Source organism: Cibotium barometz, chromosome 49 (genome assembly GCF_041138505.1).
Source record: "Cibotium barometz isolate CiBa-2024 chromosome 49, ASM4113850v1, whole genome shotgun sequence".
NCBI classification, from domain to species: Eukaryota; Viridiplantae; Streptophyta; class Polypodiopsida; order Cyatheales; family Cibotiaceae; genus Cibotium; species Cibotium barometz.
Window position 1 is genome coordinate 3,277,190 of NC_141094.1, and position 16,866 is coordinate 3,294,055.

General features: G+C 45.1%; 2 protein-coding genes across 4 annotated transcripts in view; both read left to right on the forward strand.

The window, feature by feature from the left end:
• The first annotated feature begins 260 nt into the window (after positions 1 to 260).
• Positions 261 to 16,866, forward strand: part of LOC147610205 (uncharacterized) — an 82,427-nt gene continuing 65,821 nt past the window's right edge. Inside the window, exons 1-6 of one of the 3 annotated variants that reach the window (XM_086786001.1) lie at positions 261 to 412; positions 525 to 631; positions 794 to 829; positions 983 to 1,060; positions 1,216 to 1,287; positions 1,445 to 1,551. In XM_086786001.1, coding sequence (XP_086642127.1) covers positions 392 to 412; positions 525 to 631; positions 794 to 829; positions 983 to 1,060; positions 1,216 to 1,287; positions 1,445 to 1,551 — 421 coding nt within the window. In that variant the 5' untranslated portion in view covers positions 261 to 391. The remainder of the gene's footprint in view (positions 413 to 524; positions 632 to 793; positions 830 to 982; positions 1,061 to 1,215; positions 1,288 to 1,444; positions 1,552 to 16,866) is intronic. The other 2 variants (XM_086786003.1, XM_086786002.1) reach the window with 2 other exon arrangements.
• LOC147610206 (uncharacterized) lies at positions 9,968 to 10,827 on the forward strand. Its single transcript, XM_086786005.1, has 2 exons — positions 9,968 to 10,240; positions 10,304 to 10,827. Exons 1-2 carry the CDS (start codon positions 10,111 to 10,113, stop codon positions 10,696 to 10,698), a joined length of 525 nt encoding a protein of 174 aa, XP_086642131.1. The 5' UTR covers positions 9,968 to 10,110; the 3' UTR covers positions 10,699 to 10,827.

Sequence of the window (16,866 nt, forward strand, 5' to 3'; positions counted from 1 at the left end):
TGGGAGGCTTGGGCACACAGTTTGAGTTTGGAGGTTCTAGGAAGGGTAGGTTCCTACGCTTCCAAGACGGGTGAGGTTACTCGTCCTTTATATAATATATATACATATATTATAAATTTATAAAATATATATACATATAAGTTTCACGGGCCTACACGTGACACGAATTGGGAGGCTTGGGCACACAAGTTGAGACACGTGACAGGAATTGGGAGGCTTGGGCACACAGTTTGAGTTTGGAGGTTCGAGGAAGGGTAGGTTCCTACGCGTTCAAGACGGGTGAGGTTACTCGTTTGAAGTAGAAGTGGCAACGTTTATGAGAGAGAGAGGGCTTTTGCTTTTGCCAAATACAATTATTTATGCAGTATTTTTCGTGCTGGAAGGCAGTTGAATGTCTGATTCCATAGTCATGGTTTGAAACCCTCCCTTTCAATTTTTTTTTTCCGATCAATTATCTATTTCCTGATTTTTTTTTGGGAAAAAAAAACTATCTGGATTTCCCCTTCTACCTTTAAATTTTGCAGGCGGAGGAGCTTGCATGGATGATCAAAGACAACCTCCCATGTAAACATCTCGTTTTGTCAGCAGAAGAGGCTTTTGTTACCTTCCTAGATCCCGAGCAGAGGGCCAGGTATGCCCTAATTTTTTCTTTTCAGTTAGTTTTTTCTTTCCGCAGTAATTTTACGTTTTGTGCCTTTGTTTACAACAAATTTTCGGTATATTTCATATAAATAAACAGAACAAACAAACTTACAAACAAATAAATTATGTATTCATGCATCTTTATTTGCAGTGGGAGTTTTTTTGCAGTAAATTTCCTACCTGTCAGGTTTTTTTTTCTTGAAATTGAATTTTTTGTTTTCGTATTTATGTATTTTTTATGAGGGTTTTGTTTTTATTTTTGCTGTTTTATTATACTTTTGCAGCGGAAGAGTTTTTAATTTTGTTTTAGTTTAATTTTATGTTTTTGTTTGTTTGGCAGTAGGGGAGATGTTTTGATGTTGGAACCTATGATGGCATATCACCGCATGCTGCTCCATCGGCTTGCAGATATTTTCAGGCAGAATCCCTTTGTTACCCCTACAAAACTCCCATATACCCCCCTGCCCCTCCGCCTTTTCTCCTGCCCAGAAGGGGGGAAAAAAAAGTATTAATAGCTGAAGCTCTTAATTTTGTTAGTCTAACATTGTGTCTTTCGCCGGGACCGACTTGCAGGTTAGCACATGAGTCTATTGGCGAAGGTGACGATAGGCGTCTGGTGTTGGAAAGATGCGAAGACTCCTATATGTAAGTTCTTGGAGACATTACCTCAGTAACTAGCTTTCAAAGAAACATGAGAAAAGCTAGTCAGCTCACGTAGATAATCACAGGAGACATCAATCTTTTCATGCTATGCACGATTAGTGTCATCCTTATGATTGTGATCTGGTAATGGTTTTTGCAGACCTGATGTGCTTGTAAGTGACATCTTGGAATGCAATGAAAATGGCCAGCCGTCTGCATGCTCTCAAAGTGCTCCACAATTACTGAAGCGCAGCACAGATCCTTCAGGTACTTAAAAGTGCTCAGCTTTAAGTGAAACAGTAGGTGGCCGAAGTTAACACTCGAGAGTATATAGAAAACAACATAGAGGAGTTTGGTCACCCAAATCTGAATGACAAGGCCACAAACACAGTAAGTACCATCTACCCCAAATGGAACTAGGAACCTTTTTGTTACGTCACATGTATTTATGGGATTGCCCAGGTGCTTAATATGGGAGTATAAAAGGCTAGGCATATGTTTGAGGTGGCCAATGTGAAGAGGAAAGGCCCAAATGTTAGCATATTCATCCCCATATTCTCCCCATGTATTGTGTCCATATTTGATCCCTTTTATGGCCCTTGGTTGTAGGTTGGCCACCCCTATTTTTTCCCCATTTTTCTGGTATTTTTCCCATATTATTTGTCCAGTCGGCCAGCCTTTCATGACCTATATATAGGTGGGCTAGCCTCTTCACTTTTGTCATAGCGTGGTCATCTTTTGTATCCCTCACTTATGAGACCTTTATGTCTCTTGCTCGAGATTGCTTTCATTGCAGTATATTCAGCATTGTTGCTTCATATCTCTCTCTCTCTTGCACTTCTCAGATCAGCACACTCTAGTTGGTGGACACTTCTTCTTTTGAGATTGTGCGTTTTTTTGTCTTGAGGGACCTACAGTCCTAGCTGATGCCTTTCCCTCTTGCACCCTCTTACAGCATATTCCCAGGCCCTGTGTGGCTGCCTTCTCTCTCTATATCAAATCTGCATTTTTTTCTCTCCTCTTCTGGTGGCCTCAAGGTTGGAGGTACAATCGACATAAGCTTTTGCGTTTTTTGCTACAGGAGCATTTTCGGGTGCTGTCCAGCCTCTTAGGGCTGCGTTTTGGTGGAAGGAAGGGACCTACATCAGTGTTTTCTGATTTGGACAGTTTTTTATCTTATGAGGTTTGGTCCTATTGGTTGGATCAATGATGACAGCTTCAATTTTGGCTCCCGTACCACTTTCTTGTTATTTCCTGGATGAGGCAGACAGGTCGGATGGTGGTAACTTTCAGTCATGGAAGTTGCAGGTTACTTCTATTCTTGGGAAGTATGGTTTGATGGAGTTTCTCTCGTACAAGGATCGGTGCTTACTGGACCTTGCCTCTGCGGAGGATGTGTGTCAGTGTGGAGGAAGACTGATGGAGAGATCTATGGCTTTCTCCTCCTGAATTGTCCAGATTCGGTTCTTCGACACTTTATCTATGCTCCTGATGATGCTTCTACTTTCTATGTGTGGCAATTGCTTTGTGACCTGTATGGTGATGCCAGTGAGATCGGCAGATGGTTTCTGCTTTTGGGTGCTATGCAGCCAGTGATGATGAAACCGATCCCGTCAAGTGGGAATAGACTCCGTTGGACACTCATGCGTAATAGCATAACTTAATATCACAATTTGAAATGGACAACTTAATAACAACTGAAAATTGACATGAAGTGAAATGTTAATAGATGGACACCAGCACTGGGGCCGGAACGGGCTGACCTCCCCCTCAATATATGATATATTATTGGGAGTATTTAGCAAATACAATGCTCCATGGGTTCAATGAACGAGATGATGTCCATGTACAAATGAATAGAGTACCAAAGAAGAGGCTCGAAGTAGATGTTCGAAGGAGAGCGACCACTTGAGTGGTCCAGTCTCTACGGTCCTGTGCCTTCACTGGACTCCGCGGAGCGTCCCACTGGTGTTCCAGGACCACGCACAAACCACGCACAAACAGGCGCTCCCGTACTAACGTCTGGCTCTCCCGATCTCGGCACCTTTGGACCGTGGTTCTCCAAAAGCTTGGACTACCCGGCACCGAACGGGTGTTAGCCGTAGTGAGAATCCTTTATCAGATTTACAACAAAGTTCTTTACTTAAATCTGAATTCACTTACTTGTAGCTCGCAAATGGAAGACAAATACCCGAGGTGTCTGTGTGCAGCTACTTGAGAGGGACACCAGGGCGCAGCAGCCTGTCGAGTAGGAGGAGGAGCTGCCTGTGTTGAAGGTGTAGCCACCTAGGAGGTGCAAAGCCACCTGTAGCCTCGTAGCCTGCTGGACAGAGGGAGCAGTCGTCAGGAGAGGAGGTGGGATGGCGTAGCCTGTTGCACAGAGGGAGCAGCGCCTGTTGGAGAGGTAACACCTGGTTGTAGCCGCCTGTAGGGCAGAAGGAGCAGCCTGTCGAGGAGAGGTAACGCCTGGCTGTAGGAGCACAGCTGCCAGTCTGAAGAGGAGAAAGTGGCGCAGCCTAAAGAGGTGTGGAGGAGCAGCCGCTTGCTGTGATGCTGAAACCGCCGGGCTGCTGCAGCCTGTAGAGGAGGAGATGATCGCCGGTTCTCCTTTTTACGAAGGGTGGTCGCGCTCTTTTGTAGAGATTGGAGAAGAGTAAACGACCACAGTTGGCCGGCTCCCCAAGGTTGCATGGGGGCGGCCAGTTTCATGGTGTGGTGTGGGTAGGTGGCCATGCACCCACCCCACACACACACTTAAGGGGCTAAGTGTGTCTTCCCACCTTGGCCCATATGTGGGTGCTCCTAATGGGTGCCCACTTTTAAATGAATGTGAACTTACAACCTTATAAAGTGAAAGGTTAGAAATAAAGCTATTAAACCAACAAGTGCAATACACTTACCACATGTTCACATGCAACAAAACTCGTCAGAAGACAGAGCAAACTTCACGACTCACTGGCAGGCGTCCCCGCTCAGTAAGTGACACGTCAAGCAAGCAAACACAAGAATACAAGTCATGCGAAAACAGTTTCAAACATGCAATGTTGGGGTAAAGGCATTATGCCCACCCTTGTAGTGTGTACAAGCCCATAAGTTATAGTACATAGTACACTTAGTACTTTTAATGTACTAAGTGCACTATGTGTACTAGTGCAATATACATGTGTGATAGGGAAGTCACACACTCATATCATGAGTTGACTTATTCCCACAACTCTCTCTCTCTCTCTCTCCCTTCTTCTCTGTGTATGTCTCCCACATGAAACCTAACCCTAATTCTCTCCCATTCAACTGGTATCAGAGCTTTGGTATCTCAGTCGCCTTCAGCAAAGCAGCTCCCGTCGTAGCATCTTGGTCGCCTTCAGCAATACAACCAGAGCTCCTCAGCTATTGCCCGACTACAAAGTCTGCACGAACAGCAGCATCAGATTTCTGCAGCAGCACTTCATCAGAGCAAATTCGACGCCTCCCCTTTTCCTGCATCAGAAATCAGAAATTTAAGAGGTATTTGCTTCAATTCTTTGGGAATTTCTTATCAATTCAATCAATTGAGCAGGTACAGGTGCCAAATTGCTCAATTTTTGAGCAAAATTGGCAAAATTGGGTGACATTGGTCACAATCAAGATCAATTTGCAGGAAATTGGATGTCAAAATTTGGGGCTTTTGATGTAATTGTGCAATTAAGCATTCATACATGCTGTATGATGTGAGAAATTTCACATTCAGGCAAAATTGCAGCAAATTGCAGTGCAGATCAAAGGGCTTTTGTGCCGATTGGATTGATTTGCATGCAGGCACTCGCATTTGATGCTTTGGGCAACATGTTGATGCCTGTCAAGCACTCAATGTGCCTGTAAATCAAGGGGCTTTTATGTACTGGATGTATATGTGGCCAGGGGGAAGCACCATGAAGACTCTGGATGCCTTCATATGCGTTAATGTACCATGTATGATCAGAAATTGATCTTAAATCAAGGGGCTTTTCAAGATTTTATGCTTATTGAGCTTGGCAAAGCAGCAGGCAAGACTTTTATGCCTTGAATCCTCAGAAATCAGCTTGCAGTCAAGGGGCTTTTGCCCAATTTCTGTTCGGGACTGTTGTATGCAGTGTTCGGGACTGTAAAAGTCTGATTTTCACTCATTTGGACAGCCAGGAGAGCATTTATTGCTATTGTACCTGCTGGTACAGATTTGGTACAGCTTTGTACAAGTTTTGGCATGGCTGCACATTGATTTGAGTGACCAAAAGGCTCAATTTCAGCTGCTGTACTTGCCGGTACAGGTTTGGTATATCATTGGTGAGCACTTAGTACTGCTGTACAGTACTTTGGAAAGGGAACAGAGCACATTTAAGGTGCTGTCCTAAATCTGCGGCAACCAGATTTTGGTGATTTCATCACATACAGTGGGAGAAAAGTTGCATTCTTGCTTCCGCAGTGGGAGATAAAGCTTGGGAGAACAACTGTGAGTCTTTTGTGTGCTTTTGGTGCAGTGTTTGCACATTTTGCAGGGAGTAAGGCATTGACAGGTTGCATATTGCTATGGCAACCACAGGTGAGAGCTCTTCATTGCTTCACATCAAGAAGCTTGAAGGCTCACATAACTATGATATTTGGCAAACCCAGTGCTGTAATGTGTTGCTCCAGAAGAAGCAGCACAAGCCTATCAAAGATAGGGGTGTAATGCCCGCTTCTCTTAGTGCTGAAGAGTGGGAAGATATGGATGAGCTGGCAAGATCTACTATCATGTTGTCTGTGTCAGACTCTTTACTTTTCAGCATTCGTGAAGAGAAGACAGCTTGGGAATGTGGCAGAGATTGCAGGACTTGTATGCGCAGGACTTGTATGCCCAGCAAAGTGCCTCAAGCAAAGTGTATTGGTTGAAGAAACTCATAGGTCTTCAGATGAAGGAAGGGGCGTCTATGGCAGCCCATCTAAATGAGTTTAATGGTATTGTCAGCCAAGTTATAAATCAAAAGTTGGCAATGGACGATGAGTTCAAAGCCACCTTTCTCTTATGCACTTTGCCAGAGAGTTGGGACACATTCAGGACAGCCACTAGCAATTCGAATGCTATGCTGTCATATGCAGATGTGGAGGGTGCTCTTCTTCAAGAAGAGATGAACAGGAAGAACAATTCTGTTGGAAAGTCCAATGCAATGAATGCACGTGGGAGATCCCAGCAAAGGGGTAAAAGCCAAGAACGGGGAAGGAGCAAGTCTCGCTCCAAAAAGGACTTGTAATGCCATTATTGTGGCAAGAAGGGACACATCAAAAAGCAATGCTACAAATGGAAAAATGATCAAAAGGAAAAGGGAAAAGGCAAAGACAAAGACAAAGATGAAGCCAAAGATGTAAAGCCAAAGGGCAAAAGTGGAGTCAAGATTGAAGAAGTCAATGTGTCACATGCAGGTGACAGTGAGGATGAGGTCCTATTCACGTCTTCACTTGATGCCCATTCACTACTTGCAGGAGATGGTCATGGTATGCACTCATGGATCATTGATTCAGGTGCCTCCTTTCATGTCACAGGTTGCAGAGACTTGTTTGTCAGGTATACTGCTGGCAATGAAGGAGTAGTTTATTTGGGTGATAACCATGCATGCAAGATTCTTGGCAGAGGTGATGTGAGGCTTGTGTTTTCAGATGGCTCACAGCTTATGCTCCATGATGTCAGGCATGTGCCTGAGATCAAGAACCACCTGCTTTCTACTGGACAGCTTGATGATGCTGATTATGTTACCACATTTGGTCGTGGAAAGTGGAAGATTAGTAAGGGCTCACTGGTTGTTGCCAGAGGCTCTAAGGTGGACACTCTTTACTTCATGCATGCAGGTGTTTGTCACCATGCTAATGTAAATGCAACCAAGCTGCCGGAAATCTCTATGTGGCATAGCCGGTTGGGACACATGAGTGTCAAAGGAATGGAGCAATTGTCTCGTTTGGGTTATTTGCCTTCTCTAAAGTTCTCAAGTTTTCAGTTTTGTGAGCATTGTATATATGGTAGGCAACTCCAGTGCCCCCACAAGAAAGCTCTTGGACAGAAAGATGCTCAGTTAGAGCTTGTGCATACAGATGTATGTGAGATGCCTCAGCTTTCTTTGGGAGGGGTAAAATATTTTGTGTCTTTTATTGATGATGCCACACGCAAGGTGTGGGTTTATCCTCTTCGTTTGAAGAGTGATACATTCTCAGTGTTTCAGAAGTTTGTTGCACTTGTTGAGAATCAAACTGGCAAAACACTGAAGGCTTTGCGTTCCGACAATGGTGGAGAGTATATGTCCAAACAGTTTCAGGACTTTTGTGATGCTAAAGGCATCAAGAGGGAGCTCTCTACTCCTTATGATCCTCCACAAAACGGGACAGCAGAGAGGATGAACAGGACCATTCAGGAGAAGGTCCGTTCTATGTTGTCACATGCTGCGTTACCTCATGGTTTTTGGGCTGAAGCTGTTATGACAGCCGTTCATCTTATAAACAGGTCACCTAACACGAGGCTTGGTGGGAAAGTGCCAGAGGAAGTATGGACAGGGAAGCCTCCGTCATACAAGCACTTGAGAGTGTTTGGTTGCATTGCGTACGTGCACATACGCAGGGAAATGCGCACCAAACTTGATCCTAAGTCTCACAAATGCATATTCCTAGGATATGGTGACAGAGGTGAAATGGGGGGTAGACTTTGGGATCCAGTGAATAGAAAGATTATACGCAGCAATGATGTCATTTTTGATGAAACATGCATGTATAAGGAGCCTGCAAAGCAACAGGAGCCTAGCAGAGTCATCTTTGATGATGATGGTGAAGGCAATGGGTGTTAGGGTTAGGGTTTACAGAAGCTCAAGTAGGCGTGAAAAACAACAGAGAGAGAGCACGACTGTTGTCTATTGCTTGATAATCAAAGTGAAGTACAATAGCCACATAATAGTGACCCTAAAGATAAGTGTTCACATGTCCAGCCATAAAATGTGCCGGGTGGACCAAAACACTTATAAACTGCATATAAGTGAAACTGAACTAAACTGGGGGAAAAAACCTCCACTAACTGAAGTAAAAAATGCCCCAGTAATCTACTGATGATCACTAGCACTCCTCTGGGTGCATACACAGCATAAAACCCAACAAACCCCCCTGGAGTGATATGTGATCACTGTACATCATCCACCAAAAGGAAACAAATTCAAAGCATTGCGGAATGCTTCAAATTTCGGACGTGGTAATGCTTTGGTGAAGATGTCTGCCACATTCTGATCTGTAGGACAGTAGATCAGACTGATATCTCCTGCCTGGAGTCTCTCCCGAACAAAATGATAGTGAATCTCAATGTGTTTCGTGCGAGCATGAAACACAGGATTCCTGGCCACAGCAATGGCACTCTGACTATCAGTATAGATAGGTGTAGGCTCCTCCACTGAAATATCCATATCAGTCATGAGATGACGCAGCCAAACACACTCAACAGTAGTAGTGTAGGCTGCTCTGTACTCTGCCTCACAAGACGAAGTGGCCACTGTGGTCTGTTTCTTGCTTAGCCAAGAAATGCATGAAGAGCCAAGAAAGAAACAATTTCCACTAGTGGAATGTCTGGTATCAAAATCACCAGCCCAATCTGAATCACTGTAAGCGTATAACTGCATGTCACCCCCCTCAGGATAAAGCAATCCAAGAGACAAGGTACCCTGCAAATAACGAAATACACGCTTCACAGCTTGCCAATGTGACAACCGCGGGCTGTGCATGAATCTGCTCAACTGAGAGACTGCATACTGAATATCTGGCCTTGTATTACACAAGTAAATAAGGCACCCAACAGCCTGAGCATATGTAGTGGCATCAAAGGAAACACTGTCATCTTGTAGTGACAGTTTCATCCCAGGCTCCATAGGAGTACTAATAGGCTTGCAATCCTGAAATTTAAACTTCTCCAGAAGTTTAGCAACATAGCGTGATTGCAACAACCCAATGCCCCTGTTATCCTGCACAAACTGTATGCCCAAATAGTAATGTACAAGGCCCAAGTCAGACATGTCAAATGTCTGTTGCAGTATCTCCTTAAAAGCTGCAATTTTGTCATCATTTGATCCCATGAGCAAGAGATCATCCACATAAAGACTGATGACCAGCAGATTTGTCTCTTCTTTCTTTACATACAGAGTGGCCTCTGTCACCATTGAGCTATCTAATGGTCCTCTTATCTTCTTGTGTGAGCTTTGGGCTCTGGATGAGCATACTCCGTAGTGGTGCTCCATCGCTAGGACTGGCACGGCGTGATTCGTAGTGCCAGGGAGGACGGGTGGATTGCACACGGTGTATGTTTCTGGATTACCACCGCTAGGACTGGCACGGCGTGATTCGTAGTGCCAGGGACGGGTGGATTGTACACTGTGTGTGTACCTGGAATTGACTTTCCGGTGGGCCTGTTTGTGCCCGGAAATGTCAAGTATTGTGCAAGTACATGAACGGAGATTATCCTTTAACAATGTTGCATTGTGCACTCATGTTTGCCTGCCTTTGAAATGTTTTCGCGTGAACTGGTTTTGTTTGCATGCCTGACATGTGTGTCTAGCTCAGGGGGGGTCGGGGACGCCCTCCCGTGAGCCGTGGAATGCCTCGTCTTCTGACAGGTTTTGTGGCGTGTGAACAGGTGGGAAATCCTTATTTAAATAAGAGCTTTAAGTTATAAGCCTTATAACTTACAGGTTTCATACTTCATTAAAAGTAGGTGGACACTTTATAAGTGTGGGCACCCTCTTTTGGCCTGGGCACCCTTTTATAGCATGTGGGGTGGGGGTTGGCCACCTACCCCACCTACCACACCCAATCTTTTGCATGGGAGGAAGGCGCCTCACTTCCAGCCCTCTCCCTTGCATTTTGGAGGAAGAAAACACAATTGTTGGCTGGGATTTAGAGAAAACAGGCTGGAGCACTCATTATTCTCATGAAACTGGTCGTACAGCAGGTACAACAGCAGGTACAGCAGGTACAGTACCTTCATTAATTGCTGATTCTGGTCGTACAGCAGGTACAGCAGGTACACCAGCAGGTACAGCAGGTACAGTACCTTCATTAATTGCTGATTCTGGTCGTACAGCAGGTACAGCAGGTACAGCAGGTACAATACCTTCATTATTTGCTGATTCTGGTCGTACAGCAGGTACAGCCGGTACAGCAGCAGGTACAGCAGGTATAGCAGGTCAAACCAGTGGGGTTATCCGCGTGGATTTAGGACATACGCATTTCCTACAAGTGGCCCAGGTTGTTTCATTCTTCCTACTGGCTGTACGGTGGCTCCAGAAGATTTTCATCGCGAAGAATGAGGAATTCTCCTGCTCTCCTATGTCTGGACTCCTCTTCCATTCACCGAGTCAACTCCGTGAGGGTGCCCCATCGCTAGGACTGGCACGGCGTGATCCGTAGTGCCAGGGACGGGTGGATTGCACGCGAAGTGTGACTCTGGAAGGTGCTATGGACGGGGCAGCCCTTGGTGACTGCAGACTCGGCATCAACAAACATGTTTGGGTTTGATACCTTGTTTTCATTGTGCATTGCTTATTGGAAATCTGGCCTTGGGCCCGTGTACTTGTAACAAATTCTCCCAAGTAATAATATCATTTCCTTGGGGGGGGGCCGGCCGTTCCGGCCTCAGTGTGGTGTCATCTATCTATGCTCAGAGTTGTTAATTACTTTTTGCTATTTTGTCTTGTGCTATTGTCTTTTAAGAGTGTATAATAAAGTGCTAACTGGAGAAGTGAGTCCAGGAAGGGGTGACCCCTGCTTGGGTCTCGTTTCAGTGGTATCAGAGCACGGATCTTCCTTTTTCTACATTGGGAGACGATCCAAAGGCTTCCTGACCACTCTCCATTAGTGACTTTACTCTTATTATGGCTAGCCAAGCAAGTAGCAGGGAAGTGCCAAATTCAAAGGGGCACTCCAGTGGAACACAAGCAAGTGGACGGATGCCTTATGCCCGTGATCATGTATGGTTGGGACAGCCGTCCCGTGGCAAGGAGAAAATGCAGGAGCAAGAGCAAGAGCCAAGTGCCATGAATGCAGAAATTCAGCGTATGCGAGAGCTTCTCCATGCCAGGGAGATGGAATTGGCCAGCCTACGTGAGGACCCACACATTCAACAAGTGCTAGATGCAAAGAAAAAGGAGGCAACCGTCTTTCAAGACTTTGAAGCTTTGGCTCGTGGATCAGGGCTGAAACCTCGTGAGCTAGCTCTTTCATTCTTAGTGGATAAGGGTGATGTATTGCAGGGCCAGGATGGGGAGCTTGTTATAAAGAGATCTCCATTGGTGGACATGCCTGGGATAGCCTCTCCAAAGCTGAAATCTGCTGTCCACAAAGAGGAGCCTTCCATTACATCCCGACGTGATTCTACCTTATATGGGAGGCATAGCCATGCCTATGAAGGTAACATTACTTCTAGAGATGATCGTTACAAGCCTCATTCTTCATCATTGCAGGTTTCTCATGGGCTTAGAGAGCACCGACATCCCCGTACTACTACTTTACCTGTTGAACTCTCCCATGAAGAGCCATTTCTTCATGCTCCCATCTCCACATCCTCTCCGGATCATGCTTATGCTGCAAGAGAAAGTGGTGGGGCTACACACATGCATGCAGGTACAGCACATGGTTCACGTCCACGTTTGCCACCTAAGTATGCAGGAGCATCTATGGATGCCAGGGCTGATCCACATGAACGTGGAATCAAGAGGACGCATGGGGATTATGAGCATCATGTTCATAAGCAAAAGGAATTCAAAGCCGGGGACAAATCCGTCAAGTTCGAGACATATCATGGTGAGTTTGATGCTTCCAAGGTTATGTCATTTGTTTCCCAATTTGACATTGCTTTTAGTGATGAGGATTTTTCAGAAAAGTCCAAGGTGAGGCATGCCAGCATGTTCTTGAAGGGCACGGCCGCTCATTGGTGGCTTGCAGAAAAGCTCTCAGGCACTCCCGTGGACACTTGGGCTGAATTCAAAACTGGATTCTATGCCCAATTCTTACCCCCTAATGCCAAGAAGAACATCCGCAAGAAGTGGGATTGGGTTAAGCAGAATGAAGGTGAGTCAGTTCATGCTTATGTATCCAAGTTTTGGAAAACACTCTTGGAAGTTTCCCCTATTATGCAGGTAAATGATGAGGAACGCAAGAGAAAGTTTGAATCGGGACTCCAACCGGTTTACCAATCGGGCTTGGAGTTGTACCCAAACCACACTCTACAACAGCTCATTTCAGCTGCTTTGGCCACCGAACAATTGGAGCAAAAGCTGAAGCAAAATTATAGAGATGGACATGCTCAAAAGGGGAAGGACAAGGCTGTCCCAAATCTGCATAAGGGTGGACAGCCACCTAAATGGACTCCAATGAAGTTAAGGGAGCTCCAAAAGCTGAAAGTACTTCAGAGAAGAAGCGTCCCAACAAAAGGCCTAACTATGGACTTACTCCGGAACAAAGGGTGCAATATATACGTGACGGTAAGTGCTTTTCTTGTGGTAGTAAAGATCACATGGTCCGGCAATGCCCAAAGAAAGCAGGCAAAGAGGATGCAAAGGAAACCAAGGTTAATGTGCATATGGTGCCCGATGTACAAGGGGGGACAGCCCATGATGCTTTGGATAGAATGGTATGCAAGGCATGGGGACAGCTCAAAGATCAACCCGCATTATTTATGTTTGATGATTGTGCCACGGACAACTTCATATCATTGGAAATGGCTACAGCATTGGGCATTAGTGTGGATGACATGGGACCGGAGATTGAGGCCGGAAGTGCATTTGTTGGCAAGCAAGTCAAGGTCACACCCCTTATTGGCAAGCTTCGCATGCATATTCAGGGATATTTGGACCATGAGAACTTCCTCATTGCACCATTAAATGGGTGTGATGTATTGCTTGGAAAGCCTTGGCACTCCCGTCTTGATCCTCGCAAGGCTTACAAGACCAACCGGATCACATTTATGCATAGGGGCAAAGAGCATGTTATTGATGCCGGTGTGGAAGGGAATTCTATCCCTATTGTATCCCACATTCAAATAAATAAAGCCATGAGAAAGGGTCTTTGCTCGTACATGATTTTTGTTCGTGATAGAGTAGACCATGTTGATCATTCTCTTGATTCTCTCACATGTGATAGGCTGGAATTTTTGAAACAATATGAAGATTGCTTTACAGATTCACTTCCAGGGGAGCTACCACCACCACGGCCGGAGGATCATCGTATAGACCTTGTGCCTGGCAGTTCTCCACCAAATAGGCCGGCATACCGTGTGAGTGCATCACAGCAGGAGGAGATCATGAAGCAAGTCAATGAGCTCATGCAAAAAGGTTTGATCCGCCCTAGCTCTTCACCGTATTGCTCTCCCGTACTTCTAGTGCAGAAGAAGGATCTCTCTTATCGTATGTGTGTGGATTATCGGGCTTTAAATAAACTAACCATCAAGAATAGGTTTCCTATTCCTCGTATTGATGATATTTTGGATAGATTGGATGGCTCGGCATATTTCAGCCGAATTGATTTGAAGAGTGGATATCATCAAGTACGGGTAGTACCAGAGGATGTGCATAAGACTGCTTTCAGGACAGCATTTGGTTTGTACGAGTATCTTGTTATGCCTTTCGGTCTTACAAATGCTCCTGCCACTTTTAACCGTATGATGGACAGGATTTTTAGAGATCATCGATCGTTCACCGGAGTTTTCTTCGATGACATCTTGGTTTATTCCAAGAGTGAAGAAGAGCACAGAAAGCATTTGGCCATAGTCTTTGAAGAACTCCGAAAGCATAGACTTCACATCAATGCTAAGAAGAGTGAGTTCTTCCTCTCCGAAATTCATTATCTTTTGTTTCTCAAGATGGCATACGAATGGATCCTGCCAAGCTTGAGGCTATCAAGAATTGGCCTGAACTCAAGTCAGTGCATGAGGTTCGTAGTTTTCTTGGGTTATGCTCATACTATAGACGGTTCATATGGCATTTTGCTTTGATTGCTGCCCCTCTTCATCAGTTGACAAAGAAGAAAGTCTCCTTTCAGTGGACTTCATTGGAAAGCAAAGCTTTCTATTCACTAAAGAATGCAATCATATCTGGGCCCGTGTTGATCATTCCTGACTTGCACAAGCCATTCTTTGTGGAATGTGATGCATGTGGAGATTGTTTAGGTGCTGTCCTAAACCAGGAAGGACACCCCGTGGCATTTGAGAGCCGTCGTTTGCGTGATACGGAGCTTTCTTTGGGGATCTATGAGAAGGAGCTATTGGCAGTGATTCATGCATTGACCATTTGGAAGCACTATCTTCTCGGTGCAGAGTTTATGGTGAAGACCGACAACCAAAGCTTACGGTATTTTCTCACACAAACTAAGCTCTCAGAGAAGCATATGCGGATGGCAAATTTCCTCTCTATGTTTCATTTTCAGATTGTGCATACACCGGGAAAGAAGAATGTGGTGGCCGATGCATTGTCTCGAAGGCCGTATGTAGCTTCTATCTCAATTGCCTCTCATGGAGACTTGTCGTCTATGCAAAATAAGTACCATATAGATGCTGATTTTTCAGATTTATGGGCTGATTTGGTGGCTGGTCATACTCATGCATCATATGTGATCAAAGATGGGTATCTCCTTAAAGATAATTGCCTTTGTGTGCTCACAGATTTGAGGCAAAAAGTGTTGGAAGAATGCCATGCTCCACCGTATGCAGGACATAGAGGTATTCTACCTACTACTCATATGGTTGAACGCTACTTCTTTTGGCCAGGGATGAGGAAGGACATTGAGGCTTATGTACGTGCTTGCCTTACTTGCCAAAAGGTCAAGTTTGATCGTCAGAAGTCTCCTGGATTGCTTCTACCATTGCCTATTCCCTCGTAGCCATGGGAGAGTATAGCTATGGATTTCATCATGGATTTGCCTCGCACTCAGCAAGGTAATGATGCTATATGGACTATCGTTGACCGGTTTAGCAAGCAAGCTCATTTCTTGCCGGTCAAGAAAACGATCAAGGCAGATCATATGGCAAAAGTTTTCTTATCACAGGTATTCAAGCATCATGGTATGCCTAAATCTATTGTGGGTGACCGTGATCCTCGAACTACCAGTCTCTTCTGGAGAGCACTTTTTGACAATATGGGCACAAAGCTGAATTTTTCATCCGCTTTTCATCCTCAAACCGATGGTCAAAGTGAAGCAGCAAATTCAGCCGTATTGGACCTTCTCAAATGCTATGTAGCTGATCAAAAGACTTTGTGGAAAAAGTATTTGCCACTTGTGGAGTTTGCATACAATAACACGGTGCATGCTTCTACTGGGAAGGCTCCCTTTGAGATAGTTTATGGCAAAGTGGTATTGCCTCCCATCCTACGTACTAAGGATGAGATTTTTGCTGCTGATGACTTTGTCAGGGACTTGGATATTGCCTTTGCACAGGTACGGACAGCCATAGCCCGTTCTCAAGAGAAGCATAAGAAGGCTGCAGACAAGCATAGAAAGCATTTGGATGTCAAGGTAAATGATTGGGTATTGCTGAAATTCGAAAAAAGCTAGACTCCGTAAGAGATCTGGTAAGGAGGGGATGTTTCCCAAACTCTCATCCAGGTATTATGGGCCTTTCAAGGTCATTGAGCAGATCAATGAAGTTGCTTTTCGTTTAGCATTGCCATCCCATTGGAAGATACATAATGCTTTCCATGTTAGCCTCTTACGAAAGTATGTGGGTCCGGAACCAAGTCTTCCTATCATTGAGGATCCACCAGAAGTGGATGAGTTGGAAGAGATTTTGCAACCAGAGCAGATTGTGTTTCATAAAGAGCGTAAGCTCTCTGCAGGCAAGCTTGTAAGACGCTATTTGGTGAAGTTCAAGAACTATCTCCCCATTGATGCTAAGTGGGTTGATGAGGACTACTTCAAAGATTATCCGCAGCTTCTCCATGACTATTTGGAAGCTTTTCAGTTGCGGACAACTGTTTAGAAGACGGGGAGATGTCACCATTGAGCTATCTAATGGTCCTCTTATCTTCTTGTGTGAGCTTTGGGCTCTGGATGAGCATACTCCGTAGTGGTGCTCCATCGCTAGGACTGGCACGGCGTGATTCGTAGTGCCAGGGACGGGTGGATTGCACACGGTGTATGTTTCTGGATTACCACCGCTAGGACTGGCACGGCGTGATTCGTAGTGCCAGGGACGGGTGGATTGTACACTGTGTGTGTACCTGGAATTGACTTTCCGGTGGGCCTGTTTGTGCCCGGAAATGTCAAGTATTGTGCAAGTACATGAACGGAGATTATCCTTTAACAATGTTGCATTGTGCACTCATGTTTGCCTGCCTTTGAAATGTTTTCGCGTGAACTGGTTTTGTTTGCATGCCTGACATGTGTGTCTAGCTCAGGGGTCGGGGACGCCCTCCCGTGAGCCGTGGAATGCCTTGTCTTCTGACAGGTTTTGTGGCGTGTGAACAGGTGGAAAATCCTTATTTAAATAAGAGCTTTAAGTTATAAGCCTTATAACTTACAGGTTTCATACTTCATTAAAAGTAGGTGGACACTTTATAAGTGTGGGCACCCTCTTTTGGCCTGGGC